The 16,838-nt window shown below is 44.2% G+C and overlaps 1 protein-coding gene across 8 annotated transcripts in view; it reads right to left on the bottom strand.

Moving 5' to 3' along the window:
* Window positions 1-16,838, bottom strand: part of LOC143362553 (cytotoxic granule associated RNA binding protein TIA1) — a 582,269-nt gene that overhangs the window by 52,883 nt on the left and 512,548 nt on the right. For all 8 annotated transcript variants that reach the window (XM_076802821.1, XM_076802823.1, XM_076802820.1 and 5 more), the window contains 2 exons: window positions 15,452-15,527; window positions 8,274-8,376 (listed from right to left, as the gene is read on the bottom strand). In XM_076802821.1, the coding sequence (XP_076658936.1) occupies window positions 8,274-8,376; window positions 15,452-15,527 (179 nt within the window). The remainder of the gene's footprint in view (window positions 1-8,273; window positions 8,377-15,451; window positions 15,528-16,838) is intronic.

Below are 16,838 nucleotides of genomic sequence, written 5' to 3'. Positions count from 1 at the left end.
GCTCGCGTGTGTTCGCCACGGCTGCACGCATGATCCTCGGCTCCGGGAATCGTCGAGGTAAGGCGCCGCGGAACGCCCACTCGAATGTAAACCGGATTTTCCGATTTTCAATTGTAACCACAAAATAGGAAAAAAAGGTTCGAAAGGATTGTTTCAGTTGATTTTTCGACCTCCGGTTCGCAAGTTGAGCTTTACCAGGCCTCGGTAAGTGCTCAGTGGCCACGCGATGCTTTCCCGGGGCGATTAACAGCACACGATGCTGGAGAGACGGGTTAATTACGTATTGGTATTTACAGGCCACAAAAGTGAAATACGCTACCATTACTAATACGCTGCCCGTTTACGACGTCGGCTTTGTCTGTGTTGAAACGTAACGCTGATTTCACTGTGCAAGCGGACCTGGGGAGTGGACTTGTGCAAACTGGGAAAGAGGAAACTGAGACGTAATTCTGAATCATAATTTGGGAAGATTTAAAAAATTTGTTTTCTTCAATCATTAGAATTGTTATATCAAATTCGAGCTGTTAAAAAGGACGGAGACTGCGCGAAGCTATGCATTAAAGAACTGCAAGCGGCACAGCATCAGAAGGCAACAATTGGCTTTAGTCTTCATTCAGCGTCGCGCTGTTATAGGCGGGTATATTGATTCGTTATGCGCATTCCAGCGTGGTGTAACATGCAAATGAGATTCTAATCGCGTTAATTATTTCACGTGTATTAGAATGTCACGGCAGAATGTTCCCGTTTGTTGACGAACGTTACACGATGTAATTGGAATGATTGGCATTTGATCGTAAAACCTGCGTACCGCGATTCACGTTGGAATAATTGGGACATGAAATTAATGCAACGGGACGATATTAAAATTTCCAACTATTACCTTGAAAGGCATTATAGCATTCGTTCACCTGGTTCTACCCACGGTTTCGCCGGGGTTCCTTCGCGTGAGCTTTGTAATTTCTCGTACACGCTTTCTGTCCTTGTAGCAAGCACAGTTGTTACGTTACCATAAACGTAAAATAGAATTACGATCCGACAGCTCAGATTTACGACAGGCGCAATTACAAACATTGCACAATAAAGAAAGTGTTAACTATTCTAATGAAGGGTCGTCTGTGTTAACAGTCACAAAGGACGTTTACGTTTATGGGCGCTGCCGAGTTAGGTATTCGCCCGTACAAATTTATTCGTTTTTTATTTATTTGTTACACTTTGCTCCGATTTAGGTCACCTCACACTATCGGCGACATGGGCGACTTATCGCTACAATGATTCAAATGATTACAGCATCGTTACTAGCAGACTGTGTCGATTTCGATGAAAATTTTCCGTACATAAAACAGTTCTCATTAATAATGTTATCTCTCCAGGTCTAGCATTTTACTTTCCGAACTTTCGAGGTTGTTTTGACAATTATGAACGCTATTGTACACCAGCTGTTGGTGTTATGCACACGATGCCTTTCCCAGTCGAACTTCCATTTTCTCTGGCTGTTGCTCCGGGCTCTACTGCGGAACAACACACTCTTACACACAGCCACCTGCGAGTTGCCCGCCCCTTATGGTACAGCTAGATCGATCATGTTTATTTGGACCGTGTATTTAAGTCTCGAAATTTTATTCTTCAACCGACTCGCAACGCGCGAAAATAATTTTTGCTTCCGAGAAATCAATCGCGAGAATAGTTCGGTCGCTGTAAGTATTTGCAAACAAAATTCAGATAAACGGGAGGCGAGATTTTCGTAAAAATGTCCACAACGATCACGGAGCGGAGTGTTATTGGAAGCGAAGGAAACGTTTTCAGTTGTGTCTGAGCTTAAAAGGATCCAATCTCTGCGCCCCGGGAACGCTTTTCACGCTGTTTAATATAGCATGACGAGGTTCGGCTTTACATCCTCGTCCCCCCAATCCGCGCGGCGCAATAAGTTTACTTTCAGTGATTAAGAGTCCGAAAATGAAAGAGCATCGCGATTCCTTGGAGGGGAAGCGATGCGAAATCGACAGCAGTCATAGTTTGCTTAGGGCCGATTCAGAGTAGACGCTGCCGATACAAACTTTCAACATTAACCCGAGCCCGAGAGAGAGAGAGTTGGTCCCTTTCACACGCCAGCAATCATATTTTTGCCTGACCGCAAAATTATCTAATTGCCGGGGCTATAAAATATTGACCTAGTTGCTGACAAACTTCGCCGGGGCTCTCTCAAATTAAATGCTGGCCCGCCGCCGCTCTGCTGTCTTTAACTTCTTCGTCTTTGCCTCTTTCTTCCTTTTTTAGTTTCCAACCCCTATTGCTTCGTCGCGGGGAATATTTTATGAATCCCTCGTTTACGTTTCGCTCTTTAACCCTCAATGGATGTTGCACAAATACCCCGGCACGAACGGGGCCCAACACGCCCGCACAGCCATACAAATTCCTTCTGTTTAATTAGCCCTTTTATAAATTGTTTGCGATTAATCCGCTGCTTTGAAGCGTTCAACGTTTGCGCATGTTTTCGAGAGAAACGATTCTGACATGTTTGTGCGTTGCTAAGACCCTGAACATCGTGTTTCCCATTTTCTATTTTTATACGACTTACAATTCTTACAGTTTTTATTTCTTCTTGACTAAAAGAAAAATTGTAATTTTAATCATTTTAAATATCTAATAGTTGGGCGACTGAAAATGTCTATTAATCAAACATCCTCTTCTTAACTGAGCAAATATTTAACTAATCGAACATATAATTTCGCAGCAAAATGTATAAAAGCGCTGAATGGGCCCGAGGGTCGCTAGAAAATGAAGTTAAGTTAAACATGTTGAACATTTTCCTATATCCGGTTCTATAAAATCAAAAATATTACAGCAGTAGAAAATCCAGTAATAACCGCGACATCATACGCTACCATTTTTGGTAATAACGTGCTGAGAAATTAATTCGACCTACACCGATGCGAAGTTGCATAAATCAAGGATTTTACATTGAGCAAGCTCAACCACAGAATTGTACCGAATCAATTAACCCGCCACTTTCAATACAATTTCTTGGCGACTTCATTCTCGCCAGCAATGCACCGAAGTGATCGAGTAAAATTTCTTTGCGCGATATTTTAATAAACCATTCGTGGTCCCGGTTCTTGTAAAGCGTTCTTTAAAGATTCTCACACACGTCGCTGGTTCATAGAATTCGCCGAAGCAGTTATCTTTAATAATCGTGCCGGTGCATTGTGGGCAATCTTGCATTCGAACGTGATATTCTCCGGGCTTGTTCCCTTCATCCATTCTTCGGTGAAATTCTTCGCGTACAAGTTACGAGACGTAATTTCGTATTGTCCAGGGCGGAGCGGCTGTTTCATTAAAGCCACTCACCTCGGCATTATATCGGGACTATTTACTGTCTCGAGAGATCTTATTGTTACGGGGTAACGAGCTCGGGAAGCGGGGATTGTTGCAAATAGGCTCGGTTAAATGGCAAATTGTACGCAAACCGATCTGCGTTAAGGATGGGCGGCCGCCTTAGAAAAACGCGAATTTATATTTAATACGCTTAATTGCCGTCCGCGGCTGGAATCATTGACCCCCAACCCGTTTTCAATTAGCCTTTTCTGGCCAATTCAGCCGGGTTTGCCGTAACAACAATGGACGAACAACCGACTGGGAAAGGCGAACGATTCGCGAGCGTTATTCTGCTGCGCGAATAATAATATTCTGTGTTTTTCACCGAAGTGTCCCTTTAGAAAAATGTTGTCGGTCAATACATAGTGCGTGTATAGGTGTGTGTGTAAATACGCTTGGCTATTGTCGTTTATTGGGCAATTATGGCTCGCGAGTAACATCTATGTCGAACTTGATAGCTGAATTTTGTATGCTCTGCTTGAAATTAATTATATCGTTGCGCACCTGTTCATTGTACGGTACTTTAGCTTTTTGTTGGGTATAACATAATAATTGTTGTTAAACGAGTGAATGGTTGACGACAATTGCGACTTGCAAACACCGTACGCCGTGTTCGATATTTTGTGTTTGAAATTAATTGTTGACCATCGTAGACCGCTGTTGGTTTTTGTTGATTCTGGTCGGACGCGAGGACGAAATAATTGTTAAACGGTCGGGAACGTATTTTTGACAAACGTCGTTTTAAACGCGGGATCAAACGGTTTAATATATTTGGACATTGAAATCGCGTGTCCTGGAATTTTTCACTTTTATGGCAAAAGATAAGGCCTGACAAATGAATAAATGAGCCTTATGATAAGGGTCGCTGGAAAAAGTGAAAAATGGAGTTCCACGAAAGGGGAAAGCGATGGGGGTAAAACTAAATCAATAAGAAACGCCTGGGAACACTGTCAAAAAGCGTAGTGTCTTTAATTTCGGTAGAAGTAGCTACGAATTTAATATTCCACTTAATTCTGCCGAATATTGTTTAATACCATGCGCCACTGCATCTTTCTATATAAAAAGAATGTAATTATTCGGAAAAACAATGGGAAAACCAGAAGAAAAATCGCGAAAAGAATTTAATGAAAGGAAGAGATAAATAATGACGGTGAATATAAACATTCTACGATTTACACGATAAATTGAAACTCATCTTTTCCTGCATATTCTCTTTTGGCTTCCAATGGAACCTGAAGATGTTTATTCTACACTATAGTATAACGAGTCAGAAAAGTTTCGGCGGAGCTGGGAAGATCGTTGGCAAGATTTCGGACGCTTTAGGCTACGTGAGGGTCCTTTCATCTACATTTGGCCTTGGCCCATATTTTGCAGCATCGCCTTCTCCGGATGCGCATAAAAATGGAGGAAAAGGCCAAATTCTTAGATTCGCCCGAAAATTACGTATCGCATATACTGAATAGAAAAAAATTAATAGTGCACCCTGTGAACAATACTATTGCAAAATTTGTCGCAAAATCGTCTGTGCCATTAAAATCTTGAAACGATGTCGAAGCAAATAGAATAAGCTTTGTAATATTTAATGATTGGTGTCATAGAAGTTAAATTTTAATCGGTACCAAAATGCTGTAAAAATTACAAGATGGCAGGGATCAATAAGAATCTGCCCTCAACTCTTTTTGGAAGTTAGTTTGACCCTAGAGTGGGGGTAGTTGGAAGAAAATATTGCAACTGAAGAAGCAAACAAAATTACATTAAAATAGATAAGAAAAGGAAACTTTTTTTTAAAGTTGTTTCCATTACAAAGACTGGTTGGTATGTCCTCAAAACTGAATACCTAGGAATCGATTTCCTGCAGAAGGGATTTTGGCGGCAGAAGATCGGCCAATTAGAGTACCGAGCCTCCCGAGTGCTGTTCAGCGAGAGAAACTGAACTTGAACTCGATCCGACCGTACGGGGAGCGCAGCGATCGGCGAGATTTCATTAGCGAGTAATCATTTTTCTGGATGCGAAAATTTCGAAGAACCCCCGGGAAGATGATTAAGCTTGTGAAGGTGGCTGACAAGAAAGTGTTCCCCGCGAATTTGGCCTATGCAAATGCGGGTGAACGGTCCCGGCAGGATGAGTCGGCGAGCCCACCTCCAGTGAAAAAGTTTGGACGCTCCGCGACGAATACTAATTAAAGACTTGCGGAATGAAATTAGTTAGTCGAGGGGTTGGAGGTGACTCCGAGGCTGGACGATGGAGTCCCTGGGTCGACGACGAAGAGCCGCTTATGATAATATAATAATACTTACTTGGGTCTCGGAGTGCTACCTCCAAGCTCATTATGCGTTTAGTTCATAACTTCAATTGGATTCTTACTATCCCTGCCGACTTGAAGCTTTATACTTTCATTGGGCTTTTACCTTTAACAGTGATAATTATGGGGCTAATAGCGACTAGACGGATAACGTGTAAATTATCTTTTGCCCTAGATTCCCGCGCGCGAGAATGATCGGCCGCGAAACTCGTCATTCTCGCCATAGAACGTTTCTGTTTCGCGAAATAATCGGTGGCCTTGAGACGGGTACGAATCACATGCTGATACTGGAAACAAAATGGAGTTGAATAATCGTCGCGCTGTTCGTTCGAGAGGAACAAGAAAATCGAGTGGGAAAGCCCGAAGCAATTGTCGCCGCGTTACGTCTTCCCATTAAGCAAAACAACTTCCGTAAAAACAAAGTTTCCGCTTATTGCCGTGGCCAATGGCGGCGCTCAAGGTGAACAAAGTTGGAACGGCCGGTATTTACCGTGGTAGATGCGCGCAGTGATTTGAGCCACGGTTAAGTGTCCCGGATAAGCTCGCGTCTCTCCCGGCGGATATTTACTTGGCCAGGGGGGTGACGGCGAGGCTCGGTCGCAATGCCGCATTACAAACGAGCGGTTTTTCTCTGTTTTGCAACCGCTTCGAGAAGGTGTTCGTTATCGGCCGGGGTCCCCCGGTGGAGGGACACCTGTGCGGTTCACGGTACAGCTTATTAAGGACGCGGGGCGGCCTAAGTCTGTGAAAAAAAAGAAGCCGCTCCGCGTGTCTTCAAAGCGTGTGATCGGATCTCTCGCCGGCAGCGTCCGCACACGTAAAACCGGCCGGGCAGAGCTTAGCTATTCGACTAAACTGAACGGAAACAATAAGACGCAAATGGAACAGCTGCCCGTTGTGCAGGCCGCGAGCGCCGCGCACACGTTAATTGCAGACGCGCCGCCGCGTTTTATTATAGCGGGTTACGTTCCTTTTTTCCTTTTTTCTCTTTTTTTTCATATTTCCGCTCGTTTGCGTAGGCCGCATTGCACCGTGTCACCGTTCAATTTATTTTTACACGATCTCTTTCCGTTCCATCATTGATCCACGGCTACTCCCGGCTCTCGCATTCATCCGTTTTATTCGTTGAATAATTTTATTGGCCGCCGCCACCGCCGCCACCGCCGCCACCGCCGCCGCCGCCGCCGTCGCCAGGATTAAAACGGAATATTCAACGGCCGCCGTTCGCTACCAGCAAGACGTAAACTCTCTCGCGCATAGTGGAAACACCGAAAACGGTAAATAGAGGATGACAAGCTATTCCTGGATACAGTAATTCTTCGGGAGGAGATAGATCCTCCGTAGATCGTGCCGGCCTATCGATTAACCTCAGGAATACCGAGCCACGAGCAGTCACGCGAAAACCTGGCGGGGTGGGCTACTGTAAAGTAAAATATAAATTAAGAAAGAAAAATAAAGTGCTCGATTGTAACCGAGTGTGCTGCACGGTTCTCATTCGAAGGAGTTTAAACAATTTTTTGAGGTTTTTGTGCGGAAAGCAAATAACTGAAATTTAACATTTTTGAAGCTTGCTTCTAGAAGATTGTTTCTAGGGTTAAAGCGCGTGTCAACTTGGACAATTTTTATTTCGCACAAAAATCTGCAATGCAGCGATGCGCAGACGTCGTTGGGAGGTTAGACGTGTTTTTAAGGTTTAAAATTGTGCTTTGTCGATTCATTCGAACGGCGCGGCGCGGCGCGGCGTCTCGCGCTGGCACGAGCGCCAGGAGTGTTAATAAACGCGAGGCCGGACGAAAGCGACGGTAAAACCGTTTCGAGCATTTCGGAATGACACGGCGAAAGTTTTTTGCAGCCGGACGAGGCAGCAGGTGGCGCGAAAGGGGCCGCGAATTTTTCGAACTCGCCCCAGTAATGATATCGTGCACGTCCATTTCGCGAGCCGGGGAATTTCGTCGACCTAACGGATTTCCGGTTGCGGCAAGGAAAATTCCGTGTCCGCGAACGGGAAGCGTGATATTTAATTTCGTCTGCCAGTTGCGGATTCGCGTCAGTCCGATCCCCGGGCGCAAATATATCGCCGCTTCTTGTTTCTCGCTTTTCTTCCTCTGACGAGTTCTCTATTACCGAATTCTTCTTGAAACCTCATCCATTGTCACTGTCACGGTTCTATCGGTGTACAGCGTTATGCGATTCTTTGACCTTCTTACGCGGACAACTAACCTGGTAGTAACATTTCTATTCTTCTTTTAATTAGTTCTCTGATCGTTTCGATTCACTTTGTAGTTGCCAGAATTGGTAGTCGTCACTAGACCGCGGATTTTTATGCAAAATAAAAATGGTCTAATCGGACGAATTAAATCATTTTAATCGGTTCGAACTAACGCGGCAGTATTTGTGAATTCTTCAAATGATTTTTTACTGTTTCGAACTTGATCTACCCGTATAATGAACGTTTACGGTTTCTTCGGTATCGATGTAGCTCTATTAGTAGGCATATCTTGTTCGTCGAGCACCTGATCGGTCGTTAACAACAGCAATCATGCACTATCGATGAACACCGGAAATTCTCAGAACCGAATTACACATGCAACCACTCACCTTCAGATTTTGGCGCAGGAGGTTTGCGGGTCGCCCAATTCGTTCGAATGTTTCTGCTACCGAGCCATTGTCCGTTCATGGCACCGATGGCACTTTCCGCTTCCTAAAACAATGGAAAGAGAACTGAACGTTGTCGCTCTAAAGCTCCACAGCCAGGAAAAATACAAATTCCTCTCTTGTGACGAAGAAACGATAATTTTTTTTGAGATTATTATTATTAGACCGGAAATACCGATACAACACATTTTAAGCTAATGTAACGCACAAGAAATTCGCAATCTACTAATTACTATAACACGACAAAACGAACTGACTTCATTACTGTCCCCCATTTATTTTTTCAACGAACTTCACCAACTCATTTCACGAGCACGTTGTTGGAAATGTATTTCCGTCGAGTAACCGTATTTACTGTTCTCCGAGTGTCCCAAAAATTGTAGTACCATCAAATTACTTTAGCAAACGTGACACAATTTCGTTTCACGACCACATTGAAGCTAATAATTCTTGTACAAAAATGTGCAACTACGTTCGACAATACGTTTCTCCGTTTTTGTATTTTCTTTTCTCCAGTGAAATTTAGCCCTTTGCACTCGAAGCCATTTTAACTCTAACATTTCTTCCGACCTAGAATATTTCCCTTCTATATATATTTTTGTATGCTATACATACGAAAATGGTGCAATTTACTCGTACAGTACTGAAATGTTTAGTGATTTGTTGAATACAAACAAATTTAATAATGTAAAAATTTTTAATAATGACACAGGAAGTTTTAGTGGCGCCTCACAGTCGCCATTCGAGTGCTAAGGGTTAGATTTGATTTCTTTTTATTACAAAGCATGCTAAGCGGATTCCTAAGTGATGCAAACGTTGCAGATGCGTGCGCGTCGACACGTTGCAACGGTTGCGTTTATCTCGAGCCGCCGTGCAACAAGAAATCACGATCGCCTTGCCGCTTTGCATTAAAGAAGAGATCAAACACTGAAATAAACTAGAAGGTGAAACATTACGACCACCGGCTAGAGGTCGTAACTCGTACGTACCGCGTAAGATGGTGACCGTAACTTTTATTTACTACTACCCTGATTTGCGAAAAGCAGCGCGAGTGGATTGAGAAAAGTGGCCTATTACCGTTTCGCCGGCCGGAACAATAACAATAAATACGTATAAAAGTATATTTTAGTTGCCGTACGAGCGACGTGCCACCAGAGAAATACATTTTTACTCTTCGATATTTAAAACCCCGCAAATACACGCTGTTACGAATATCGCGTATCCAATCTGCTCATTTTCATCTCCGAAAAAATAGCATTACAGTTTTTCGACAAAATTTTCCCAAATATAGTCTGACGATACCTGTACTCGAACACGATGCAACAGAAAATGAAAACAGAATTTAGTGAATTTAACCGTCCCAAAGTTGTTTCAATTCGCCCATTTACAGGAAAAGTGAAATCGAGCTTTCACTTTACAGTTGCTCGAAGCCTGTTCGAATTTTGCCAAATTCAGTTTCCGATCAAGATTTTCTCAACGTTCGCCAACGCGCGAGACCAATGCTCGGCGAAATACACATCCCGAGGAAAAAAAGGCGACAATGGCACTAACGCGGCGCGAGTTCGCCAGTAAGAAACTCGCGGCGGATATTGTTCAAAAGTTGGCGCGACGGAATCCCGGTTTCCCGCTTGGGGAGTAGTTTCCGATGCGGGTTAAGTTAATACACATTTTCAAATTTTCTCCGATCCGCTGCATCTTCGCCGGGTTCTTCGGGGAGCGCTCCGGGCGAGCTCCGAGAGTCCTGACGCAAAAATCAGGCTTCTCCCGCTGGCGGATCATGGTCGGCGAGAAGACGATTCCAACTAATTACGTTTTCTGACTCTGCATTTCTGCATTTCGCAGGTCTCGTACAATCGGCTCAAAACGGTCGATTTTTCGGGAGGATCGAGTTCTCGTTAGCCCACGAAAAATGCCTAACAAGTGTAAGGATGTCGAAGATGTTGGAATACGATTTCATAAATACGTTTATTTCACACAACCTTGATTCCTTCTCCGCTCTACACTTTTAAGGGTTTTTGCAATGTAGGCGGTTACATTCCGAAAACCAATCGCGGGTATCTCAACCCTTTGCACTCGGCGCTATTTTCAATCTAAAACTACATTTTTCTTTCGTCTTACAATATTTTCATTTTATTCGTTCGAAACTGATCCGATTTCTACATATAATATTTAAATGTTTAGTAATCTATTAAATACAAATTTTGTAATGTAACAAATATTTTGTAATATTTTCTGTAATTTCTTTGAAATAATGTCACAACAATTTCTAGTGGTGCTTCAGAGTCACCACTCGAGTGCAAAGGGTTAATACTAATGTACGCCCTCCAAGAGGCGACAGGGTGAGGGTAACCGACCAGTTTATTAGAGTACCCTCGCCCCGAATTGAGACCTTTAGCTAAAATACGAAGTCTCTAATAAATCATCATAAAACAGAAAGTTCCGCTAAATCTCAAAAATAGCCTGAAGTCACGTCCGCACTGTAATCATAAACTGTGCCCTTGGCCGGTCTATGGTTGCGGCCCGCACGGGCCGCGGTCGCTCGAATTCCTTACTCAAGTGCATTATGCGATCCGTACGGAAAATAAGGGGCGGGGGGGGGGGCGGAGGGAGCCAAGAATGAGTGAAGGTAGGGGGGTGTATTCGTCGGGGCAGAGTCGAAATGGATGTGGAATAACAGAGGGCGACATTGGTGGCTCACAAGCTCGTGCCTCCACGTAAATGCAAATGTCCGTAACAGTGTGCCGGTGGTAGTTGGACAGTTGATGCGAAGAGGGACGGGATAGGAAACTTAAAAATATTCCTGTCGCGAGAAATCCCCCGAAAAGGTTGACTGTTTGAAAAGCTCTTCGACAGTACGTACGAAGAGGGGTTGGTGCGCCCCACCCTCTAACCTCCTCGGCAGGCATTCCGGTTACCACCGTTTGCTCCATTTCGAGGACTGGTGGGTCCGCCTTTTGCCTCGTTTCCCCAACTGTTACCCCCCTCCCCCTCACCCCTGTCTCCCCTCCCCTCGCTCGTCCTCCTCATCCTCTTCCTGGTAGTACGACTCCCTTCCTTCCTTCCGTCTCCGGTGAACTTAGCATCGCTGATGCCAACGGCATCACCGTCATCTTCAACCAGTCCTCCACTCTTTTCTACGATCCTTATCCCGCGCGTCACCCTTGCCACCCGCGGGATAAAGTATTTCCGATTCGAATTTCCATTCCCCGATATGATGCCGCACATTCGCGCGGTTAGCCGAGCTAGAGCGGAAGACCGAATGCTCGCCTCTAAGCCGATTCTAAACTGCGGTCGATAACTTGCCTTCTCCTAGTCCCAGGCTTGCTCTATCTTTCTATCTCGTCTTCTTCCACTCCCTCCCCCCCCCCTCTCTCTCTAACCAACCTTTCGCTTCTAACCAACCCCCGAAGGAGGAACCGTTGAATCTATCTACCACCCTCTGGACTCCTTCCACTTTCCGTGACCAGACCGTTTATACGACACGCCGGCCACCCTCTGCCGACCTCGACGCCCCCGGTGCCTGACTAGTTCGAGCTGTCTAAGTACCCATCAAATCAAATTTCTTGCCGCCGAAGACGCTGCGCGAGCTCTCGCAACACAGTTTGCCGGCTCTCCTCTTGCTCTTTCAACCTGGCCAACCCTGAAAGGAAACCGAACTTCTGCGGAAAGAGGTTTTATTAACCTCTAACCCTTCCGACCCCAGTTTTTCCCTCGCGGATCTCCGCCATTTTTCTCTTCACAAGTCGACGTTGCCCGTCCGAAGGCGACGCTGTATCGAATTTCGAATTTGCGTGCTGCTGTTCTACCCTCCCCCCCTCGAATCACTACTGGGAACTTACGCAGCGAAAATTCAAAACAATCTTTCCGTTACCATATTCTTTTCTATAGGATAAATTAGTGGAAATCTAACTGCGCTCTGAGTAAATGTGTGCACACAATTTCGTATGGAAAGAATTTAGCTCACTCCTGTATTGACAATAGTTTACTGCGAAAAAATGTGTAAAAATCGCTTCGCATTTTACGCCAGGATCTTTCCATAAATTCCACAGATTTGACAGAAAATTAAATTAACAGAAAATTTACAGAATAAGATTTTCGAGTACCACATGTCCTCCTCCCCTTCTCCGTCTTGGAAAAGACAAAACCGGAGACTAATTTCTGCAGGAGTCAATTAACCCCTTAACTGTGCACACTCGAGATAATTCGAGCGGCGTTGTATTCTATGCTGCTATACTTTTTCACACTCAAATATAATCGAGAATTGATAATAACAATGTGAAAGCAAACAAAAAAAATCGTTTTATCGATATTTATCATTTACATGGAATTGTAAGCTACAACACTTATCTATTCAAGAATAAAATATAGCCTTTTTCCACGGTACAAAAGCGCAGTATATCAAAAATTGATTTTTTTGGCCGGTTTTTTTCAAAAAAACTGTGCGTTGAGGGGTTAAATATCATCGCGGGTCGAACTTTGAGTCTCCTCCGAGAAATGACACCCGGCTAATCGATCACCGATAGTCTGCGAACGCGCACGGCTCGAGAGCGCGAAATACCCTGATTAATTATCGTCGGCATAAAATCACGAAACCAATAAACCCGTCAGCCATAAGTCCGGAAATTCCGGAAAAAAGTTTCATGGCTCCCGATAAAATCGCGCCGGCGAGAAAGAGGAACGCCCGCCGAGAGAGCGGCCCGCACTTTATTTTATATTCTTAACTTCCATTTCCCGGTTGATTTCGAAATTTTCCGCCGGCGACATAATATTCCCATAAAATATCCGTGCCGTTGATTCGGCCGGGGTCCGGTCGAGAACGGGAACGATCGATCGACGGGTAATGTCGGGTAACACATACCGGTGAAAAGCGTTTACAAATCACGCGCCGGGGTCGGCCGCGATACGTCTTGACCCCTCCACAAGGAGGCAGACGTAAGTTTCGTTAGAGCCACGTAATCCGACGCCACGTATCGTCGGTATCGGACCATGACACAGTAATGCGTGTAAAGTACTGTAAAGCTACCGTCGCGTCGTTGCTCGGAGCTTCACCCGTGCCGTTAGTATAACAACAAAGACCTGCCTCATCACTAGACACAGTGGAGGAACGCTGCCTAATACGGGGAGGATTATTTCTAATTGATCATAGATTTCACAGAAATAGAAGACAATTTTTTAAATTTGCATCTACCGTTTTTTAGGTCAAAAAATCAAAATCTACAGATCTCCCAATTTTAGGGTGTCCCTAATACGCGGAGATAAGTGCTCTCAATTTTGGATATTGCTTTTTAGTGATAAGGTCTCGAATATTTTAAATTTAGTAAGTATTTTTTAAATTTTCAATATAGGCTCACGTGAAAAGTTGTACTTTCAGTATTTTCTCTGGAAACTCCTTCAAAATTTCTTTCCCCGACAAACTAATTGTTATAACATCTAAAAAAAAAAAAATGAAAAAACTTATCGTCTTCGTAAGAGGGTCCGAATATTGTTGCGAGCGACTGTTGAATATTTCTCTGAGCCACACAGGATTGTCGATGTAGTTCAGAAGGACGCGGGGGCTGTTTCGAATGATACCATAGTAATTTCCAGCGGTGCCTCGGGGTTAATTCAGAGGGGGTACGGTCTGGTGGCGGCTCGTTTATCGTGGAGGATCTCGAAAAACAGGGTCGAGGTCGAGGGAAAGCGGGAATCTGGGGAATTCGCGTTCCCTCGTACATCTTAAGAGGGCCCGGGGTGTTGGGCACTCGGTGATCAGAAGCCCGATTTAGGTACGTGTATCCGAAGGATATAGTGACGGCGGTTAGGGGTGTGAGGTGGGTTTTCGAGGAGGGTTGGCGGTCCGCGGCCGAGGGTGGGCGCCCCGGAGAAATTTTCGCGTGTTCTTCGAGGTTAACGGAGACACCCGGAAAATTTATACTTCGGCAATAGTAATACCGTGGGTGTGAGACAGGTGCCGGTGGTGGTCCAGATCGATAGAACGTTAAAACAGAGGGGAACTAGAGAGAGAGAGAGAGAGAGAGAGAGAGAGGGAGAGTGAGGGGAAGAGAGAAAGAGAGAGAGTGAGAGAGTCTGCACCTCCGGGGCAGTCACCCCGACGAATAACCTCGCCATAAGCGGGGAAAAGCCTTCTTTTACTCAGCCGTACGTCCAACTTGCCTGTGATTTACGTCGCAGATTTCGCGGCACAGTAAAAGTCGGGGACACCGAAGCCTCGTTCCCCCGAAAAATCATGTTGTAAAGCGTGACGCGTGCCCTGCCGCCCCCAGTCTGCCTTATTTAATCAGCGGAAGTTCCGCCGGGAGCGGGAGATTTGAAAAGCTACCGCGCCGTGACCTCGGAAAATTTCCCAACGGCCGCTGCGAGTCCCGACATCCACCGAAATGGGTCAACTTCCGGTTGGAAAAAGTTTCCGTAAACACCGCCGTTTTGATTGGTGGCCGCTCTCATCATTAACGTTATCATATGCAAAAGCATATGCAGAAGAGCATTCTATTATTTTTCTGTGTCTACATTCAAGCTTTCGTTATTATTTACTCTCTATGGTGTCTCAATCGAGCAACTTTTAGTATCTCGAAAGAGTCGCCGCTTTCAAAAACTAAAAAGAAAAGAAGAGGGCAAAAAGTTGAATTTTTTGGAAAAGCGTGGGAGTTTTATTTATCCGAAATTCATTTGGACGGCTCTGGCTGCGCGAGTGTAAAATCATATTGTTCAGTTAATCGTGACCCCGCTGTTTTATCGTACCGCATTATTCCTCACTTCGGAATTTAATTAATAAAACCACAAAGCCACGATCAGTTTCGAGATTACGTATAAGTAATTTACTTCTGATAGCGAGGAATCTGTGTTCGACATATAATTTGAATTTATTCGGTGAAAATAAATAGAATTTATTAATTGAATATAATTTGGTACTGTCAAACGATATTGCATATTTATCACTTTCTTGTTAAGTTTTGTGCGTGAAGATTATTATATGTATATTTTATCAATATGTTTGTTTGATACGTTTTTCCGTGGGCTGCATTGAAATGTTTCGAAAAGCAATTTAATTTTATAAAATCTGACTGTAGCAAAGTATTTTTCGTTACGTTAATAATATGAAATATAATTGCTTCGTGACTTACCACTTTTTTGACAAAAGAAACAAACCCATATCCTTTGGATTTGAGCGTTTGTGGATCTCTGACGACTCTACAATCCCTGCAACAAAAAATAATTCAACATTAATAATATTGCTTTATTCAGCCTTACGGCCAAGAATTGGACTCGGTAAAATAATTCAACATTATACACTGTCCTTCTGTCGCGTTCTTAATATTTCTAATTAACATTTTTCTAGAGTTAAATTCATTGATACGTGTAATAATAAAAACGCCCGAGGATCTCGGATAAAAAAAAAATATATAAAAATTGTCATTTCAATTCTCCCGATCGTTCAATGTCGTCCACATGGGCTAACAAGTGTGCAACGTCGAGCTTCTTCCCCTCGAATGAAATTTTCGGTTATCGCTAATACGGTAGTCTGAGTTTCACAATATCGTTAACCCGAGAACGCGTTACGGTACTGTACATTTTAATCCCGACAATCAGTTCATTCGGGTCGTGATGTGTTTAGCAAATATCCGACGGTATGTGTTCCGTCTTCGGTCTCTCAAGTGAAATTTCCTTTGTCCCGTCATTACGATTTAATAACACCCCGGCGAAGAGCTCAATTTATCCCCGGGCGCAGACGAATTTCGAAGCATTTGTATTCCCACGAAAACTGCGAACAACACTGCGGAGCACAGGTCGGCCAGTCCGGTTTGCCGCGGATGCCTTCAAATTCTTCCTCATAATTAAGATTCCAGCGGCGCTTAGCCGACGAAATTAGGAATACTCCGGGGCCACGTAGTGTAGCTGTTGACCCCGGCGGCGCTCGTTCTTTTCAGCTTAAATAATTCAGCTGAAAAATAGTATTCTTTCGGCCGATGAAGTCTGGCATGCGGTTCGAATAAAATTCCGGGTTATGGGCCTGTTTAATTCCTTCTCCCTGCCACCATCGTCGTCCTCCTCGTCGTCGTCGTGCTGGTCCTCTGAATTTCCTTCGACCACGTGTACGGGAATCCCGGGTCCAGTTTTTATGGGAATGTGCGCTATGCACTGCCATCGGCCAGCCAATACAAGAATATATCGGTGTTCGGAATATCTTTTATAGATAATGCTCAGCTATTCGCTTTTGCGCGAAAGAATTCCGGAACACGTCGACATACACCCCCGCGCAAAACTATGTGGACACTTGCCGTTTTCATGAAATTTGTCAAGCGTAATTCATATTAGGTTGGGGAAAAAGAAATCCATTACTTTCACGTGAACTTCAAGACTTCGTTTAACATGTTTCGGATTGTCCGATTTGGGTCAAATATGCAAATATGAAGTTTTGATGCGTCTACGATATAGTCCGGACCTGGCACCTAGCGATTACCATGTTTTTCTTGCATTGCAAAACTTCCTTAGCGATAAGAAATTTGCATC

The sequence above is a fragment of the Halictus rubicundus genome, chromosome 17 (assembly GCF_050948215.1).
Source record: "Halictus rubicundus isolate RS-2024b chromosome 17, iyHalRubi1_principal, whole genome shotgun sequence".
Lineage (NCBI taxonomy): Eukaryota > Metazoa > Arthropoda > Insecta > Hymenoptera > Halictidae > Halictus > Halictus rubicundus.
The sequence above is the reverse complement of the archived record's forward strand: the minus strand, read 5'-3'. Positions and strand labels throughout refer to the sequence as shown.